Source organism: Malassezia globosa (genome assembly GCF_000181695.2).
Source record: "Malassezia globosa CBS 7966 chromosome Unknown mgl_sf_3.1, whole genome shotgun sequence".
NCBI classification, from domain to species: Eukaryota; Fungi; Basidiomycota; class Malasseziomycetes; order Malasseziales; family Malasseziaceae; genus Malassezia; species Malassezia globosa.
In genome coordinates, this window is record NW_001849871.1 from 369,189 (window position 1) to 385,723 (window position 16,535).

Consider the following 16,535-nt stretch of genomic DNA (forward strand, 5'->3'; position numbering starts at 1 on the left):
GACATGGAGATGGCCACGGCGTACGTGATTCGGATCGTGGAGCGTATCCGCACGTTTGGCGTCGACATGCCGCTGATTCTAAGCTCGATGGCAATGGACCTCTCGGCAGCCGATACCACGCGGCTGATCCGAACCGTCATCGATACGCTGCGCTCGCCCAGCACGCAGGCGGACCGCGCATTCCATGAGGAGCTCAAGTTTGCGAGTGTGCACAGTCTCGTGGCGCTGTTGAAGTGGATCCTTGCCCGCGTAGGCTGTGTGGTGGCGGAGCGGACTGAGAACCAGACACTTGTGCTGAAGCAGGAGCGTGGCTTTGTCCCATGGATGACGTACACGAGCTGGCGTGCGCAGGAAAGCGCCGATGGCTTCTCGACACTGTCCTATGTGGTGCTCGCGAGGCGGCTGGAAAAGCGCGTCGCACGGCTCCTCGACACGGTGATGGACTTTCTTGCGCTTGTCGCCACGCATAGTGCGCAGAACCACATGACGCCCAGCAAGGTCGGCCGCCACTTTGGCGCACTCTTGTTTGGTCTGCCGGAAGATGCAAGCTTTGCCGAGACGTATGGCGCGTATGTGCGAGCATCGAATGCGGCGGAGCACATTCTGCTCGCCTTTATGCGGTACCACGTGTCGATGGCCAAGGCATCGACGTATCTACCACGGCGCCTTCTTCGTCTGATCGACGACTACCCAAGGATGCTGTCGCCCGACCTGGACGCATCGTCCAGTGCCGTGCAGACTGTGCCAGCGACGTATGTGGCGCGACACGTTCGTGAGTATGCACACGACCTCATTGACCGGGCGTCCTGGCCGTCGGAGCTGCAGGGCTGGGACTTTGCGCAGGAGACGTGCAAGATGCTCAATGTAGTGCCGTACCGCTCGCTGCGCCCGCGCTCGTCGCAGTACAGACACGACTCGCCGACAGAGCTCGCGGATGGATACGTGTCGACGCTGATGCAGCGATGGAATGAGTTCTCGTTCGAAGGGTTCAATGACCTCGACACGTCGTTCCTCAATTTTGACCTTCGGGAAAGCGATCGACGGCAGCGGATGAAGCGGCCTGAAAGCATGCAATGGTACCAGTTTGAGGAGCGTGGCTTCCACCAGAATGCCGACGACAACTCGCGCTGGGACTGGGTCATGCGCCTCGACGAGCCATCGGAACAGATGCCAGTGCTTGTGCACGAAGGCGTGCCGCGCAGTGAGTCGCACGTGTTCCAGGGCGAGCAGGTTGATTTCCCCTGCGACACAGTGCCACACACGGCCGAGACGGTCATGGACGAGCTATTCCCGCAGGTCTGGGCAGACTATCTGATCGGGAATGGATGGAGTCAACGTGATGAGCGTGTGCATCGGGATGCGTCGTTCGTCGTGCTGCAGCTCCAGACAGACACTCGGCCTAGCAGCGGTCGTCCGGCTGACGCCGCCTCGCCGCCGCCGCTGTCTTTGTCCACCAAATGGTACGTGCTAGAGGAGGTCGTCCCTGCTGCGTACCGCGACACGCTTGACCAACTGGGCCGCACGCGGCGCCACTCTATGCCGATGCTTCGCAAGCTGAACCAGTTCCGCATGGTGCGAGCTGGTCTTGCCCCTGAGTCTACGGTCTCGGTTGTGTATCGATTGGGCGCGGACGGATCAGCAGGCGTGAGCGCTGATCCCGGTGTGCCTGCGGCATTCGAAGCGAACAAGACGAGCGTGCCGCACGGCTCGTTGGGTTCCACACCCAGCGAGAGACCCCAAGATCCATCGAGCACGGCCGCTCGCACGTCTGCGCCGACTACCGCTACAAACACGCCATTCACCGAACCTGCGTTCCCTCGCGCATCAGCGCCGCCTGATCCGTTGCCAGACCAGCCAGGGATCCCCATGGATGATCAAGCTGACATGCCACCACCCGCGCCACCCAAGCCGTGGCGTCGGGAAGGAGCTGCTGCTCCCACGACCGACGCACACGCAGTAGATCATCGTGCCGAACAGCACCAGCAGCATCAGCATGATAAGAATCAGCACGACAAGCGCCAACACGACAAGCGCCCGCACGACAACTTCCAGCGCCCCTCGGCCAAGACTTCAACGTCGCCAGAAGTAGCCACCGCCTCTGGTACGACTGCAGCTACGACACATCCAAGCCCCGTCCCCGATGGCGAGCCTGCGCGTGGAAAGCGCTCGATCCGCAAGATTCTCTCGTCCATTGGGTCGCCTCGCCGCATGCATGAGAGCCCACGCATGCCATGGAGTCCGTTTGCGCGCTCACCACAGCTGGAAAGTAGCGTGCAGGACCATGGGCCAGCTGTACCCATGGCTGATGCCGCTGCCACCACTGACGGTCATGGTGGTCTTGGCAGTGCTGCACACTCATCAGGCAAGACGGCGGCTGGGCTTCTGGGCAATATCCGGAAGCGGTCATCACAATGGATCCTCAAAAGTAAGCAGAGTCTTCGGTCTGTTCGTGCGCATTCAAACCAAGAAGACAGAGCGCCGATTCGAGAGCATGTCGGACCTACAGGAGCGATGCATGGCGACCGCATTCCGTCGGACGGCGGGGCGCCTACGTCCGATGCGCCCACACGCGCAGATGCATATCCCGCCATGGATCGAATGCTGCCCCGTGCGCCAGAGATGAACGAGCAGGACGCGCCGCATGGGCAACCACATCCACCGTCGGTCAAGTCCGAGGACCAGGCGGAACTCAGATCCGGTGTCGCAACGATCCAAATGCATCATTTGTCACCCGACACGGGAGCGTCACCGCCGACGCAGTCGCCATCGTCCATCGTCGATTGGGACAAGTTCTCTCCGCTTACTGGTGGGGCGTCTTCACGACACAGCACGCCCGTGGTTGGTACAAACGCATCACCACGTGTGGACCCCCAGGGCCTGTGGCGAGATGCAGGCGCCAAGCCGCACGGATCACCCGCTTCACGCCCCGTCTCGATGATGATCCCGCGCAAGCAGACACCGATCTTGTCTCCCGAGCAGGTAGCGGCCATCTCGGGCACGTCTTTACCCCGTGAAACACCGCCCATGGTTCCAAGACGTGACAGTGCATCGCCCATGATGCCACAGCCGGTGGCACAAGAGTCGCGTCCCACATCGTCATCGCCATTGGTGCCTCACGCCGACCAAGACAAACCGACACATTCCACGGCGTCACGCATACCGTCAGGTGAACATGCGCCTGCCGCGCCGGACCTGCCGCACGACGTTTCTGCAGAAAAGAATGCGGCGCGTGCCGCCGCGTCCTCCAAGCTGTCAATGCCATCGCCCCGGCAGCAGCCAGACGGCAATGTGCCTGTCATAGCTGACAGGCACACTCTGCAGTCCGGGATAGATAGCGCAGCTGCGACGGCCGACGCATCTCGACCGATCAAACGAGCCGATGAAGAGCCTCGTCATGACCACTCGCCGTTCATGCGACCAGCAGAAACCACGGCCGCTACGATGACTGTGCCCCCCCATGATCCTGCAATCCCAACGGACGTCGAATTGACAAGCACGCCACGACCGGCGCCGCCGCCACTTTCTTCCTCTTCGGCCAACGCGGAGCCACGAGCGATGCACGAGTCTACGAAGTTGTCACCGCCCATTGTCGGCGCCGTATCATCGCCGCGTGCGTATGACACTCAGCAACTTGTCACCGTATCCCACATCACACCTGTTGCTCACGAGCCGCCTTCCCGGGCAGCCGCGACGACGGCCCCTTCGGCATGGCCGCCGATGGCGTCGACAGCATCCACACTACCGGCTACCATCCCCCCTTCTGTCGAGTCGCACACAGATGCCATGGGCCAAGGGATACAGTCGCCCGCGTCGCAAGATGCGCCGTCTGCCACGCCGCTCGCAGTGCCTACGCTTTTACAGAGGTCGCCGCCGTCCACGTCGTCCCCCGACAATCACAGCCCCGTCGCGCCACCCATGTCATGGACAACGCTTCCTCCCTACGTGTTCAACAGCTCGGCGGCTGCGTACTTGTCACCGCCGACGCCCGAGAGTCCCGATGCTTTTGCTGATGCAAGTAGCGAATTCGGCGCACCATCTATACAGAGTCCGCTCATGAGCGGTCCGACCCTGCCTGGGGTCGCTCCGGCCTTGCCGCAAGCAGTGCCGCCAGCAGCCAAGCCACATGACTACCGACTGAGCTGCATCACCGAGGTCAGCGAAGACGATGCAACGCGCTCTTCACACCGCTTCTCGGCCACATCTCAGCCCATGGAAATGGCCTTGCGTGATGCCAGTATACAGACGCTCGTGGAATCTGACGGGCCGACGACGCGCGCTCCTGTCGAAGAAGTGGCCAAAGAGAATCACGGGCGCCCTTACCAGACCGACACATATGGCACTCTTCACCACGGTCCAACGCAACCAACACACCAAGTTGATGGTGCAGATGAACTCACACGCCACGAGCATCCGAATGTGCACCGGGATCGTCATGTCCATGAAAGCCCTGATGTGCAGGAAGATCGTCACGTGTATGGCGGCCGCGACACGCATGGCCTGGGTGAACACGAGAGCGCCGGCTTCGACCGAATCCCCGAGGCCCGTCACATCAACAATGTCCACCACACTCATGAGCTCCAGAATCACGCGAGCGACGCCGAGATACCAGCTGCAATGCCAGATGCTTCCCCCACCGCGCCGACCGACACACTATCCATGGAGCATGGCAGCAGTGTCTCGTCGGCTCTCGGTCAAACCTACTCTGCGACCAGCTCCGTCGCGGATTCGGAGCAAGAGCATGACGCCAAGCGCCGCGCTCGTTGGAGTGGTCTGTATATGGATGCTTTGGATGTCTTGGATGCACCGGATGAAAACGCCTTTGTTCATGCTCCGACCGAGCCTAGACAGCCTATTGATCGCAAGACCGACTTGCCTCAGAGCGTGCCATATGCAATACTCCCAGATACGGATGCTGAAGAAATGGTGGGTAGTGACCCCGAGTTGCAGCGCATGACGGATGGAAACACTACGCTCCATGCCCAGCAGCCTGACCACACCGCAGTTGAGCGTGCAGACACACTAGCTGGCGAACCAGCTGGCCCTACACGGAACCCGTTCCTTCTCCCCCAAGGCACTGAGCCACGAAGCGAGCCTTTTGCGCCATGGCTCGAGCTTGAGTGGATGAACAAAAATACCCAACCACCCACACATCCGGCAGAGCTGGCTGGCGCCTATGTACCATATCTCAGAGACTCTCTCAATGCGACAGACTCTCCTGCCGAGGGGCAGAAAGACACTAGGCTGCCTTTGCCTACAAAGGAAGCTTCTCCTCCGCACGCAGTTGCAGAGTCTTCGTCTACTACCATGCCGCACAAGTCGAGCTTCAGACGTGTGCCCCAGCCCACGACACTGGAGTCCGTGCCCGATGCCGAGGCGCCAGCTGACAACAGCATGACTTCTGTCGCCGTCGCGAGTGCCAACGACTACGATACGCCCGGCACTCACGCTCCCATGGATGCGTCCATGACGAGTCGGACATTCACATCACGTGATATCGCGCCGGCAGACTCTCAGCCGCCCTCTGTGTGGATGAAGAAGGCGCCACAGGACAACGACAGGGACTTGCTTAAGACGTCGCATGCGCAAATAGACGAAGTGCCAAGTCTTGGCATTCCGTCGCCGAAAAGCATGCATTTGTCCACGGAAGAACCTTCTGAGACGCCAATGAACTCTACGATGCCACTTCTCACAGAGCCTGTCTCCACACCCACAGCGTCGTCTGCTCCCGCAACTGCTTCCAAAGTACGAGTCCTATCAACATCAGAGCTGCCAGCAGCTGCAGCTGAAATCGCTCCCGAAGTGTCGACATCATCGGTGCAGGCTCAAGTCCAAGCTCAGGCCCAGGCCCAGGCTCAGGCTCAGGCTCAGGTGCCCGCGACATTAGTGCGCCACATGAATATGGCTCCGTCCGTCACCAGTACCAATGACATCGCAATTTCTGAACTCAACGCCTCGACGACTGAGTCGCTTGCGAATGAAAACACAGATGCGACATCTCCAGTACGACCAAATTTTGCCCAAGGCGCTGGACCAAGTCAAGCAAGCTCGACTGCTGACAGTGCGCCTGCATTGACACCGACTGCGCCAGCGGATACCAGACAAGATCAACAGGTCGTTGAGAATTCCTTTCCCAGATCGAGGTCATCCATGACCAAGCTTGCAGGATTCACTCGCCCGAGTTTCTCATTTGACAACTTGATGCAAAAGAGTCATTCTAGACAAAGCCACCAGAGCTCGGCCAGCTCGCCGAAGCCTGATAATGCCTCCACATCCAAGAAAGCGTTGCCCACAAGTCCAACACCGACTACGGACACACCCACGTCCTCTGCATGGCCCCAAGCCGACCAGGCCGACACATCGAGCGATTCAGACTGGGCTTCGTCGCAGCACGCACGCCAGCCCATAGTCGTGAGCACCAGCACTATTCGACGTGTTGATCCGTCTGTCGAGCCCCCGAGACTAGACTGGCACACCTTCAGCGACGAGACGCACGAGGCTGACACAAGTATTCCTGGCGAATTCCCTGTGTCATAAGAGTAAGAGTAATAGCAGCTGCATAGTATTCACAAGCAATAGATGCCATCACATTCCATGCCCTCGACATGATTATGCCGCAGCCGACACTTGCGCGGCACCTGTATCCATGCAGGGCAGAGTCCCTTGATCATCCTCGAGATCCAGCGGATCGTAAATGACCCGGATAATCAACGTGCAGCTCGGACATCGAGCGACATCTTCTTCTGCTCGGAGCTGCAGCAGAGAAATCTCGAAGCGATCGCCACACGGGCACGGGTAATGAAACACCTGCTTAGATTCGTCATAGTCCATATCCTCTAGCTCAATCTCGTCGTAGTATGATAACGGCATACTTGAATACGTAGATGTGACGGTCGTAGAAGACCCACTGGGAGTGCTAACACGTAACTGGAATTTAAGCTTCCTATCGCCCACGCGATGGAACAAAGATGAAAATTTTGACCCAGAATATTGGTTGCCACTCATCACGTGTCGCTCCACTACACCATCGGTCTCAGAAAGGAGCATGGCCAAGAGCCGGCGAGAGCAAAAGGAGCAGCAGCAGCAACAGCATGGTGCGGCCATCTCAGATGAGCGCTTCGACTTGTCATCTTGGGAACCAGCGTCACATACAGAGAAGAAGCGCAAGCTCGAGGATACGGATGATGACGTGCTAGGAAACAAAACCGACAACGGCTCACCAGACAGTGACGCTGACGACAACGACAACGACATGCATAATCATGAGGCACACGAGTCATACGAACCGCATGGATCGGAAAGCGTGCTTCCTGTTCTTAGCAGGGAAGAGCTTGAAGAATACAAAAAGAAGCAACAAAAGCGTGGTGTTATCTATCTGAGCCGCCTTCCACCGGGCATGACACCAGCCAAAGTGCGACATATATTTTCTCAGTTCGGCGAGGTTGGTCGCATCTACTTGCAACCAAAAGACAAGCAGAATTCTTCTTCTTCTTCTAGCAAAAAAAAGAATCGTCCCTCACACTTTTCCGAGGGCTGGATCGAGTTTGTGTCGAAGCGCGTGGCACGAACCACAGCTGAAATGCTGAATGCGCAGCCAATCGGAGCCCTGGGCGGTGCATCGCATTCTTCCCGGCGCTCACAATCAGGTGCAGGCGCTATTAATCGATGGAAAGATGACGTTTGGACTATGAAGTACTTGAAGGGTTTCCGGTGGCCCATGCTCATGGAACAATTGTCGCATGAACGAGCAACGCATGCGGCACGTCTGCGTATGGAACTTTCTCAGTCGGCGCATGAGCAACGCGACTATCTCCGGAAGGTTGAAAGGTCCCGTATCCAGCGGAAGAAGCAGGCAGAGCGTGCAGAGCCGCCCACAAACGAGGATGAGGCCCCCGCACCCAAGCGCAAGTTTCAGCAGCGAACACCCGTGTACAGAGATGTTCGTGATCAACGCGTGCAAAATCATAGCAGAACCAGTGCACCTGCTGGACAGGACATGGAGCGTGTTTTATCACAGATATTCTAGATAGACACCAACTCAAAATAAAGATATCGCGGGTGGCGTCTTGTAGTTAATATGCATCGAGACTACACTATCACAGTAGCAACGCCCCCCAGCTGCTCAATCATCGCATCGATTTCGTCTTGGTCATTCATATCAAGCTGTCCCATGTTAGTTCTCACTTGTCCGCGTAGCCCGTTGCAAAGAAAACTGGTACGTACAGACTCAGCGGTATCGTCGTCGCCAACACGCTGACCATCAAAAATGAACCGGACACTGTTCTCAGGCTTGCCCATACGCTCAGCGTAGGCGCGCTTCAGCTTAGCAAGCTTCGTCGTCCGCTTCACCTTGAAGAACACCTCGTTGCCTTCGGCATCCTTGACCTTGATATTCAGCTGTTCTGGCGACACTTCTGGCTTTGGCACTGTCTCTTCCATCGTTGGATGAATGATCTTCTAAGACCAACACAGTCGCACATCCCAACCCCCTTTAGACCATGGACCGATGCACCTAAGAGGTGTGTTATAGCGGGGCCAGGCTGGCCTTACTAGGACCGTCTGAGTACGCCTGCTAGGGCGGGGCAAGGGAAAAGGACTGGTGGGATAGGCTGACAGACACTAGCACGAAGTTGAGAGTGCCGAGCTCTCTCACGTGATGCACTTTGCCACGCAGGGTTCTTCGGAAGGCCTCGCTCCTCAACACTTATTTACACCACAGACCACAGACAGACGACACACTCCAAGCATGGCGTCAAACGCGACTGCAAACCGTGTCGCGCGGTGGATCCAGGATAACCGCGTGGCAGTTGTGGCTCTTGCTGCTACTGCCACCGTTGCCAGTGCGGCTGGCCTTTATTTCCTCGCAAGCTCATCGACCGTGCCTCGTGCACCGACGCAGCCCAAGTCCTCGTCGTCATCGGCGGCGGCTTCAGGAACATCATCCACAGCATCCAAGAAGAAGCGTGCTAAGAAGTCGTCAAAAAAGTCAACGAGCAAGTCGGCAGCTGACGGACCCATCCTTGACGATGCATCCGACGAGAGTCTTGCCGAGCTGAGCGAGTCTGAACTGCAACGTCTGCCTCAAGAACGCAAGGATTCTGTTGCGCAATACCTGAAAGGTTTGGGAAACAAGGCCTATTCGAATAAGAAACATGAAGAGGCTATTCAGCATTATACCAAGGCTCTGTCCATCGTTCCCTCCGCCGTGTTCTACAGCAACCGCGCGGCTTGCTATGCCAATGTCGGCAAGCCAGAGAATGTCATCAGTGACTGCAATGAAGCTCTGAAGCTTGAACCAACCTACATTAAGGCTCTTAACCGCCGCGCTGTCGCTGCTGAACAGCTGGGCGAGAAGGCTGAGGCTGACAATGCTGAGGGTGAGAAGGCCCGTCGTCGTCTCGAACAGAGTCTTTCCGACTTTACGGCCGTCGCGATCCTCGGTCAGTTCCGCGACACAAGTGCTACAACGAGTGTAGAGCGTGTATTGAAAAAGCTTGCATCTAGCAAGGCGAAGCTCATCCTAAGCCACCGCGAGCCGCGCTTGCCTAGCCCAACCTTCGTCAAGGCATACCTGGATGCGTTCCGTCCAAAAGACCCACCGTCTATCGCTGACGGCGCGCCGCAGGGAGACAAGACTCTCCAACGTGCATACGAAGCTCTCCAGGCTCAAGATTACGCACACGCTCTGACGCTGTTTGAAGAAGCAATTAAGCAGGGCTTGTCGTCCAAGGAACTTGAAGCAAACGCATACAACATGCGTGCTACTTTCATGTTCGTTATTGGTTTGGCGAAACGTGCGCTCGAAGATCTAGACCACAGCACGGACTTGTGCCCGGACTACCTGCAAAGCTGGGTCAAGAAAGCCAGCGTGCATGTGGAATTAGGAGACAAGGACGCAGCATTTGCGGACTTTGACCGAGCCATGGCAATCAACGCAGACGACCCGGACATCTACTATCATCGAGGTCAAGTGCACTTTATCCTTGGTGAGTTTGATGCGGCACTGAGCGACTATGAAAAGTCCACTTCGCTCGATGACACATTCATCTTCTCACAGGTGCAGCATGCTGTAGCAAGCTACAAGCTGGGCAACATCGCTCGTAGCACTGCTGCCTTCTGCCGGATCCTCAAAAAGTTTGAGAACTCGTCAGAGTCCTACAACTACTTTGGCGAGCTTATGCTCGACCAGCAGCGCCATGAAGACGCGGTCGCCAATTTCAACAAGAGTATTGAACTAGAGCGCAAAAAGTCAAAGGGTACGAATGTTCTTCCAATGATCAATAAGGCTCTTGTGTTGTTCCAGTGGAAGCACGACTTGGCAGGTGCTGAGGCTCTATGCCGCGATGCTCTAGAGATTGACCCCGACTGTGATGTGGCGATCGCAACTCTTGCACAGCTCAGTCTGCAGCAGAGCAAGATTCCCGAGGCGATTGAGTACTTCCGCCGCTCTGCGGACATCGCACGCACTGAGCCAGAACTCGTGAATGCCATCACGTACGAGTATGCCTCGCGTGCGCAATTGCAATTCATCCGTGACTATCCTGAGCAGGGCGCGGCTTTGAGCCAGATTGCCAGCTCGCTCATGTAAGTAGGTTTTTTTTTTTTGAGTTTTTGTCTGGAATGATGATGTCATGCTTTCCCTCTCTTTCCCTCTCTCCCTCTTTCTCTCTATCTAAGCAATTCTGACCATGCTCCTGGACGACCGAATTGTGCACGTTCACGAAAATCCCATGCTCGGTGTCGAAGCTTCCCCCAGACGGCCTGATTTTTCTGCGTGACACAAATTCGTAACTTCAGTTGCCGTTGCAATTCTGCAGCAGACAATGACCAAAGTAAATGGATATCATTCGCGTCCTGAGCACAAATAGACCCCATGGTTCCCGTGCTTGTTGTTGGAGGGGCTGACCCTGCCACAGTCGAGCGGTCTTGGAGTAAAAGTTGTGGTCCAAGCTTGCTGGCCATATGTCGTAAACATGCTAGCTCAAGCACCTCGACGTCAGATACACTGGATCCACGCATCTCAAGGAGCAAAGCTTCTTCCAAGTCACGATGCGCTACCAAAGCCGCAAGAATGCCACATGCATTGGGACATAAAGGATTGGTTGACTCGATAGCCAATGTTGCGTGCGCACTTGACACGCGCAGGCGCCAGGTCGGTGTATGAGAGAGACATGCCAATAAATGAAGCGACTTTCTTGGCTCCATGGCAATGTACACGTCGAGCTCTTCCACGCGTGACCAGATCACCATCCGGGCAAACAAGTCAGGGCGCTCGTTCTCATAAAAGGGGTAGTACAACACCAAGCTGAGAAAACGCGGTGTGCAGAGACGTGGTTTTGGTCGCAAGGACCAAGCGCGAGGCTTTGGTTCAGCGCGCGGCACAAAAGGAAAATGCGCCATGTGCTGCCTAGCAACATGTTCCGCCGGTGCTTGGGCCAATTCATCACGGAGCCAGCGCGGAATGTCATCATCAGACATTTGGGTATCTTGAGATGGTGGATGATCTTCATCAAAAAGGTGTTCACCTACAGCCCATGCGGCTTGTGCATGTCGGCCGCTGACCTGAGCCGAGTCACGAAGCAATGCGCGAGACTCTGTCTGCCACAATGACAAGTACTCGATCGTAGAGCCGCAATAGTGCAACACACGTAGCAGCTCTGATTCCCAGCCAGCAGAAGTTTGTGTTAATCGTGTGACCTGCAGAACGTGTGAGCGATTCGTGCACACGGTTCACGTACATCATCGATCCCAACAAATAAAGCACGCACGTATCCCATGCAAGGGAATGGCGGCTTGGCTTCTCGCATGCGCGCATGCCATCTGCGGAAATCACGCACATGTCGTGGTAGAAATAGAATATCATATAATGCTTGGAGGGCCCAATGGCGAACGATGACACACACTACACTCAGACGTACGAGTGTTTGGACACACGATGCATCGCCCTCAGAAGCAGGTATATGCAATGCCCAAACGATGCGATGTATAATTTCAGGCGGAAGCGTAGGAATTCCCGAAGCGCGGCGCCGATCTGCTTGCCGCATACCTGAGGGAGAGGACGGGCAAGCTCAGCAGCTGAGCTCGGCAGCTGAGCGAGCCCAAACTAGTACAATAGTCTACATACCGCATATCCGAGGAGCCATTCATACTGGCAAGGACAATGTGCATCTCTCCACATTCAAGCGCTGACATCACAGCTCCACGTGACGGCGTTGCATCGGAATCTCAGGAAAGATTATGTTAGTAGGTACGTGCATACGTTGGCGGCTGAGTTAGTAAGTCGTACAGCCGATCGAATAGAGCGCATGGAACACGTCCGATCTAAGCGTACACCTACCACAGACATGCCCCCTGTGCCTTCTGTCACTCGCACACCCGCAGATTCGACCGATGCAGAAGAGGTGAACATAAATACAGCTACAGATCCTATTCAGTCGACACCGGCATCAAGCCAGCCGCGTCGGAGTTTGCCGAACATTTTTGGCGGCGCGTTCGGACGTAGCAGCGCGGATGCACGCAAAGCACAGTCACCTTCACGACGGACGTCAGAGCCCCCAAACAATCCATCACCTGCTGCATCGTCAATTCCTCTTGGCCACGAAGGCAATCTGTCAGACGAACAAAAAAAGATCCTTGACTCTTTCACGAACGAGCTCGTGGCAGCGAAGGTTATATCCATCGAGAATGCGCCGCCGTATCAGACAACGCAGCTCTTGCGCTTCTTGCGCGCCCGCAACTTTGACTTGAAGGCATCCAAGGAAATGTATCTGCGTGCAGAAGACTGGAAGAAGAGTGTCGATCTTGACCGTCTGTATGAAGAATTCGAGTTCACGGAACGCGCGGCCGTGTCGGAATATGGCTGGCGCATGTATTTCCACAAAACTGACTTACAAGGTCGTCCGATCTTTATTCAGGACTTGTCAGGCTTAGATACAGAAAAGGTATTTTCAGTGACGACAGCCGAACGTATTGTACAGAACTTTGCTGTGACACTCGAACATGCTGTGCGGCACCGTTATTTGGCTTGTACAAATGTGAAAGGTGAGACCGTCGATGATAACTTGATGGTTTTAAACGTGCAAGGTCTAGGACTCAGTACATTTTGGACCATGAAAAACAAGCTACAAGAGTTGTTGTCAATTCTTGATAACAACTTCCCTGAACTATCTGGACGTGTGCAAATCATCAATGCACCACTGCTTTTTAGTACGGTCTGGAGTTGCATCAAAGGATGGCTACCCACACAGACAGCCGAGAAAATTGACATTAGTGGAAGTGATTATATGCCGACCATCAGTGCTTTGGTCAACATGGAGAATTGGCCTAAACATTTGGGTGGCAAGTGTACATGTGGAGCAAAAGAATCTCGTCCTTCGTGCGAGACAAGCGACAATGGTCCATGGCCCAAGCAAAAAGGGTTTTGAGTTACGACGTACTTAGGACATGTGTAAAAAAATGTGACTATGGAGATGGTTTTTGTTTTGAACGTGTGAGTCAGAGTGAGGAAGGAAAGAAAACAAGCTAGAAGGCTTAGACAGTCAGAACGGGCCAAGGCAACAGAAGAGAACAGAGTATCACAAAAGTATATTAAGTGAGAGCCTGTGAAAGATATGACAACTTGAGACGGGTATATGCAAACAAGCTTCGAGCACTTGTGAGTGCCTGATAGAAACAGATTCGAAGACGGAGCCCTCGTTTCACGCCTGTGTCTCATCAGTCAGTCTTCATTACATGATCTGATCATGACAGTTGGTCGTTTTTTTTTCGGTGCGATTGCTAGCATTATTGTCGTATCTGAACAAGAAACAAACTTGAGACGTAACAAATGGAGCAAATAAAAAAATACATATTTATGCACTGGCCTGAAACCGAGTAATGGTGAATTCGGCCAGCAGAACCCAAAGCGTCAAGTATCCTAATATGCCGATAGGCACAACGTTGCGCCAAATTGCAACGTTCCAGTGGAAAACACGGCGCGAATGGATCCGTGCAGCGCGATAGTTTTGAAAAAAGGCTGACATGCGAGACTTTTGCTTGCTTCGCTTGTGTCGAGAGCGGTGCTGTCGTTTTCTGTTGCGTCTGGCAATAAGACGCCGGTGCCAGTGATCCATGTCCACCACAGGAGACAGTGCATTCATGTCCTCTTGTACAGAGGAAGAGAAGCCTGATTCAGGCTTACTGAAGGTATCGGAATCAGAGTCAGAAGGCGTAACCTCCGTCGGTGCACCCGTGAGAGCGCGAATGACTCTCAAACTCTGATTGCGATACTTTTGGTATCGATGGGAGCGGGCTGCGTGCCTTGCGCGTGGTTGATAGGAATCATACATAATTTCTTGCTCAGAGTGTAGCATACCCTCAGCATCAGACGCGCCTGTTTCATTCATATCAGAAAGCAGACCATCAGTTGATTGCGTGTCGTCAACATCCGTGATATTGCTCGTGATCCAGCGAGCAAAGATTTCAAAAAATGAGGTAAATGTAGATACAATGATCCAGCTTGCAACAGGCTGGGCTGGACCGAAAAGCAGAAGGACAGCACGCACGAGTGACCAGCAAATCGCCTGGAATGTGATGAGACGGATCAGTGATGGTACAAGCGTATAGTAAATAAGCCAGCGGCGTAGTAGCATGGTCATGAGCGAGAGGGCATGAAACGCCGTACAGATACTCCAAAGAGAACAGGCCACATATTCAATTGCACTGGGTGTAAGAGGTAGGTACGTGTCACGCAACCAGCGGTTCTGCCGAGCTTGTACATACGATGCGTGAAGCATGTACACGGTGCCGATAAGACCTGGAACCACGGCAAAAAGGCGCAGTGTGTGAAGTAATACCTCGAACGCCATTGGTAAAGGTTCGAGCGGCTCGACTTCTTCTGTCGTCTCTTTCGTGACAGGGGAAAAGGACTCGTTGACAAGGAGTGACGGGACCATAGAAAAAAACCGCTGGTAATTCGAAAAGTTTCCATGCCTACGTCGATGAAGTGTTCGGTGATCGATTGGCATCGCAGACGATGTGGTCGAGGACGAGAGTTGTGGTGTTGAGCGGAATCGCTTGATATGAACAAAGTCGGAGAGTGTCTGTTCATCATCATCAGAAGGAATCAAATCTAATGAAGATACAGATGTAGCATCGGTCTCAAGGGATTGCATCGTTGCTTCCGGCGAAGAATGCGTGACAGAGGAAGGTCGAGAGGACGTCTGTGGATTGGATTCCTGCGCTACAATCGCGTAGGGCGGAGGAAAATCCAACATGCTAGCATTCATTGAGCTGATTTCTTGGTACGATATTGGTACAATTCCATCTGATCGGGTATAGTGATCTTGTCGAGGCACATGAAGACGTTGAGAAGCTCGGATGGTGGGGGTATGTGTCTCACATGGCACGCGGTCGGCATATGACGCACTCGACGACGTGTTGCAGGAACTAGCCTCTTTCACATTTTCATATGATCCTGAATTGTCATTGGGGTCTCGTCGCCGGGACCTGTGCCTTGCTCCTTCCATAACCCCGGCGGCTATAAACAAACCTTGTCGACTGCACAGGAACGTGAAACCAGTATCACAGCTGGATGCTGGCATCTGTTTCCCTGAGCGTCCATGTGTATTAGTCAGGGATCGGCACGGCACGTGGTCGAACTCGAGCGAGGAGATACAGCCCCTGGCGGGTGATGCTCGTTTCTGAGCGTGTGATCAACGGTGGCTTGACACCGCTGGCTCTCGACATGTCGGAATTCTATGTACGATACTAGTACGTACTTTTGGCATGTGTGGGACGTGGAATGCGGAATACCTAACAAGCGTACAAAAAGCACCGGACATCAGGGTCGGCACGGCCACGAGTTTCTTGAATTCGAGTATGACCGTGGACGTCTCCGATATGCAAACAACAGCAACTACCGTAATGACTCGCTCATTCGCAAAGAAAGTATGTATCTATATTCGGATGCACATACGTGTGTTGGCTAGTGCAACGTATTGACGGGAAAGTGTGGATCAGTCCTTTGATGGCGCAAGAGCTCCGAAACATTGTGGAGAGCAGCGAGATCCTAAAGTACGTGTTGATCATGATCTTGAGCTGACTATGTGCAAGAGAAGACGATGCCAAATGGCCGAAGCGAAATATAGTTGGGCGGCAAGAGCTGGAAATCCGTCTAGGCAAAGACCATATTTCTTTCGAGGTATGTTGCGCAGGGTTCGCTGCATAGCTCCCTATCCCACCTCCCAAGTTTGCAGCACCGTGACCGAGACTAACACAATGTTGTTAGACAGCTAAGCTCGGTTCGCTCCTTGAAGTGCAGGACAGTGAAGATCCAGAAGGTTTGCGTGTGATGTACTATCTAGTCCAGGATCTGAAGGTACGCCGCACGGTCTTTCGGAGGCGAGACAGAACTGACATGATGATGCCTCAGTGTCTCATTTTCAGTTTAATTTCTTTGCATTTTAAAATCAAGCCCATTTCAGTATGAGGCAATAGATGATCTATAAGAAATACTGAGGTCCGACCTTATGTTAGAGATAAGGTCTGCAATTGCCTCC

The 16,535-nt window shown here is 54.4% G+C and overlaps 8 protein-coding genes across 8 annotated transcripts; 5 read left to right on the forward strand and 3 right to left on the reverse strand.

The window, feature by feature from the left end:
- Nucleotides 1–3: 3 nt before the first annotated feature.
- Nucleotides 4–6,534, forward strand: MGL_1493 (uncharacterized protein; the record flags this gene model as incomplete). The annotated part of the gene is made up of 1 exon (XM_001731258.1): nucleotides 4–6,534. One exon carries the CDS (start codon nucleotides 4–6, stop codon nucleotides 6,532–6,534), a length of 6,531 nt encoding a protein of 2,176 aa, XP_001731310.1.
- Nucleotides 6,535–6,606: 72 nt separating this feature from the next.
- On the reverse strand, nucleotides 6,607–6,867 carry MGL_1494 (uncharacterized protein; the record flags this gene model as incomplete). Its single annotated transcript, XM_001731259.1, has 1 exon — nucleotides 6,607–6,867. The coding sequence occupies one exon, from the start codon at nucleotides 6,865–6,867 to the stop codon at nucleotides 6,607–6,609; it is 261 nt and encodes an 86-aa protein (XP_001731311.1).
- A 175-nt stretch (nucleotides 6,868–7,042) lies between these two features.
- On the forward strand, nucleotides 7,043–8,023 carry MGL_1495 (uncharacterized protein; the record flags this gene model as incomplete). Its single annotated transcript, XM_001731260.1, has 1 exon — nucleotides 7,043–8,023. The coding sequence occupies one exon, from the start codon at nucleotides 7,043–7,045 to the stop codon at nucleotides 8,021–8,023; it is 981 nt and encodes a 326-aa protein (XP_001731312.1).
- Nucleotides 8,024–8,085: 62 nt separating this feature from the next.
- On the reverse strand, nucleotides 8,086–8,436 carry MGL_1496 (uncharacterized protein; the record flags this gene model as incomplete). Its single annotated transcript, XM_001731261.1, has 1 exon — nucleotides 8,086–8,436. The coding sequence occupies one exon, from the start codon at nucleotides 8,434–8,436 to the stop codon at nucleotides 8,086–8,088; it is 351 nt and encodes a 116-aa protein (XP_001731313.1).
- A 307-nt stretch (nucleotides 8,437–8,743) lies between these two features.
- MGL_1497 (uncharacterized protein) lies at nucleotides 8,744–10,585 on the forward strand (the record flags this gene model as incomplete). Its single annotated transcript, XM_001731262.1, has 1 exon — nucleotides 8,744–10,585. The coding sequence occupies one exon, from the start codon at nucleotides 8,744–8,746 to the stop codon at nucleotides 10,583–10,585; it is 1,842 nt and encodes a 613-aa protein (XP_001731314.1).
- A 1,756-nt stretch (nucleotides 10,586–12,341) lies between these two features.
- On the forward strand, nucleotides 12,342–13,421 carry MGL_1498 (uncharacterized protein; the record flags this gene model as incomplete). The annotated part of the gene is made up of 1 exon (XM_001731263.1): nucleotides 12,342–13,421. The coding sequence occupies one exon, from the start codon at nucleotides 12,342–12,344 to the stop codon at nucleotides 13,419–13,421; it is 1,080 nt and encodes a 359-aa protein (XP_001731315.1).
- Nucleotides 13,422–13,847: 426 nt separating this feature from the next.
- MGL_1499 (uncharacterized protein) lies at nucleotides 13,848–15,263 on the reverse strand (the record flags this gene model as incomplete). The annotated part of the gene is made up of 1 exon (XM_001731264.1): nucleotides 13,848–15,263. The coding sequence occupies one exon, from the start codon at nucleotides 15,261–15,263 to the stop codon at nucleotides 13,848–13,850; it is 1,416 nt and encodes a 471-aa protein (XP_001731316.1).
- Nucleotides 15,264–15,762: 499 nt separating this feature from the next.
- MGL_1500 (uncharacterized protein) lies at nucleotides 15,763–16,465 on the forward strand (the record flags this gene model as incomplete). The annotated part of the gene is made up of 2 exons (XM_001731265.1): nucleotides 15,763–15,924; nucleotides 16,265–16,465. The coding sequence occupies 2 exons, from the start codon at nucleotides 15,763–15,765 to the stop codon at nucleotides 16,463–16,465; spliced, it is 363 nt and encodes a 120-aa protein (XP_001731317.1).
- Nucleotides 16,466–16,535: the final 70 nt, after the last annotated feature.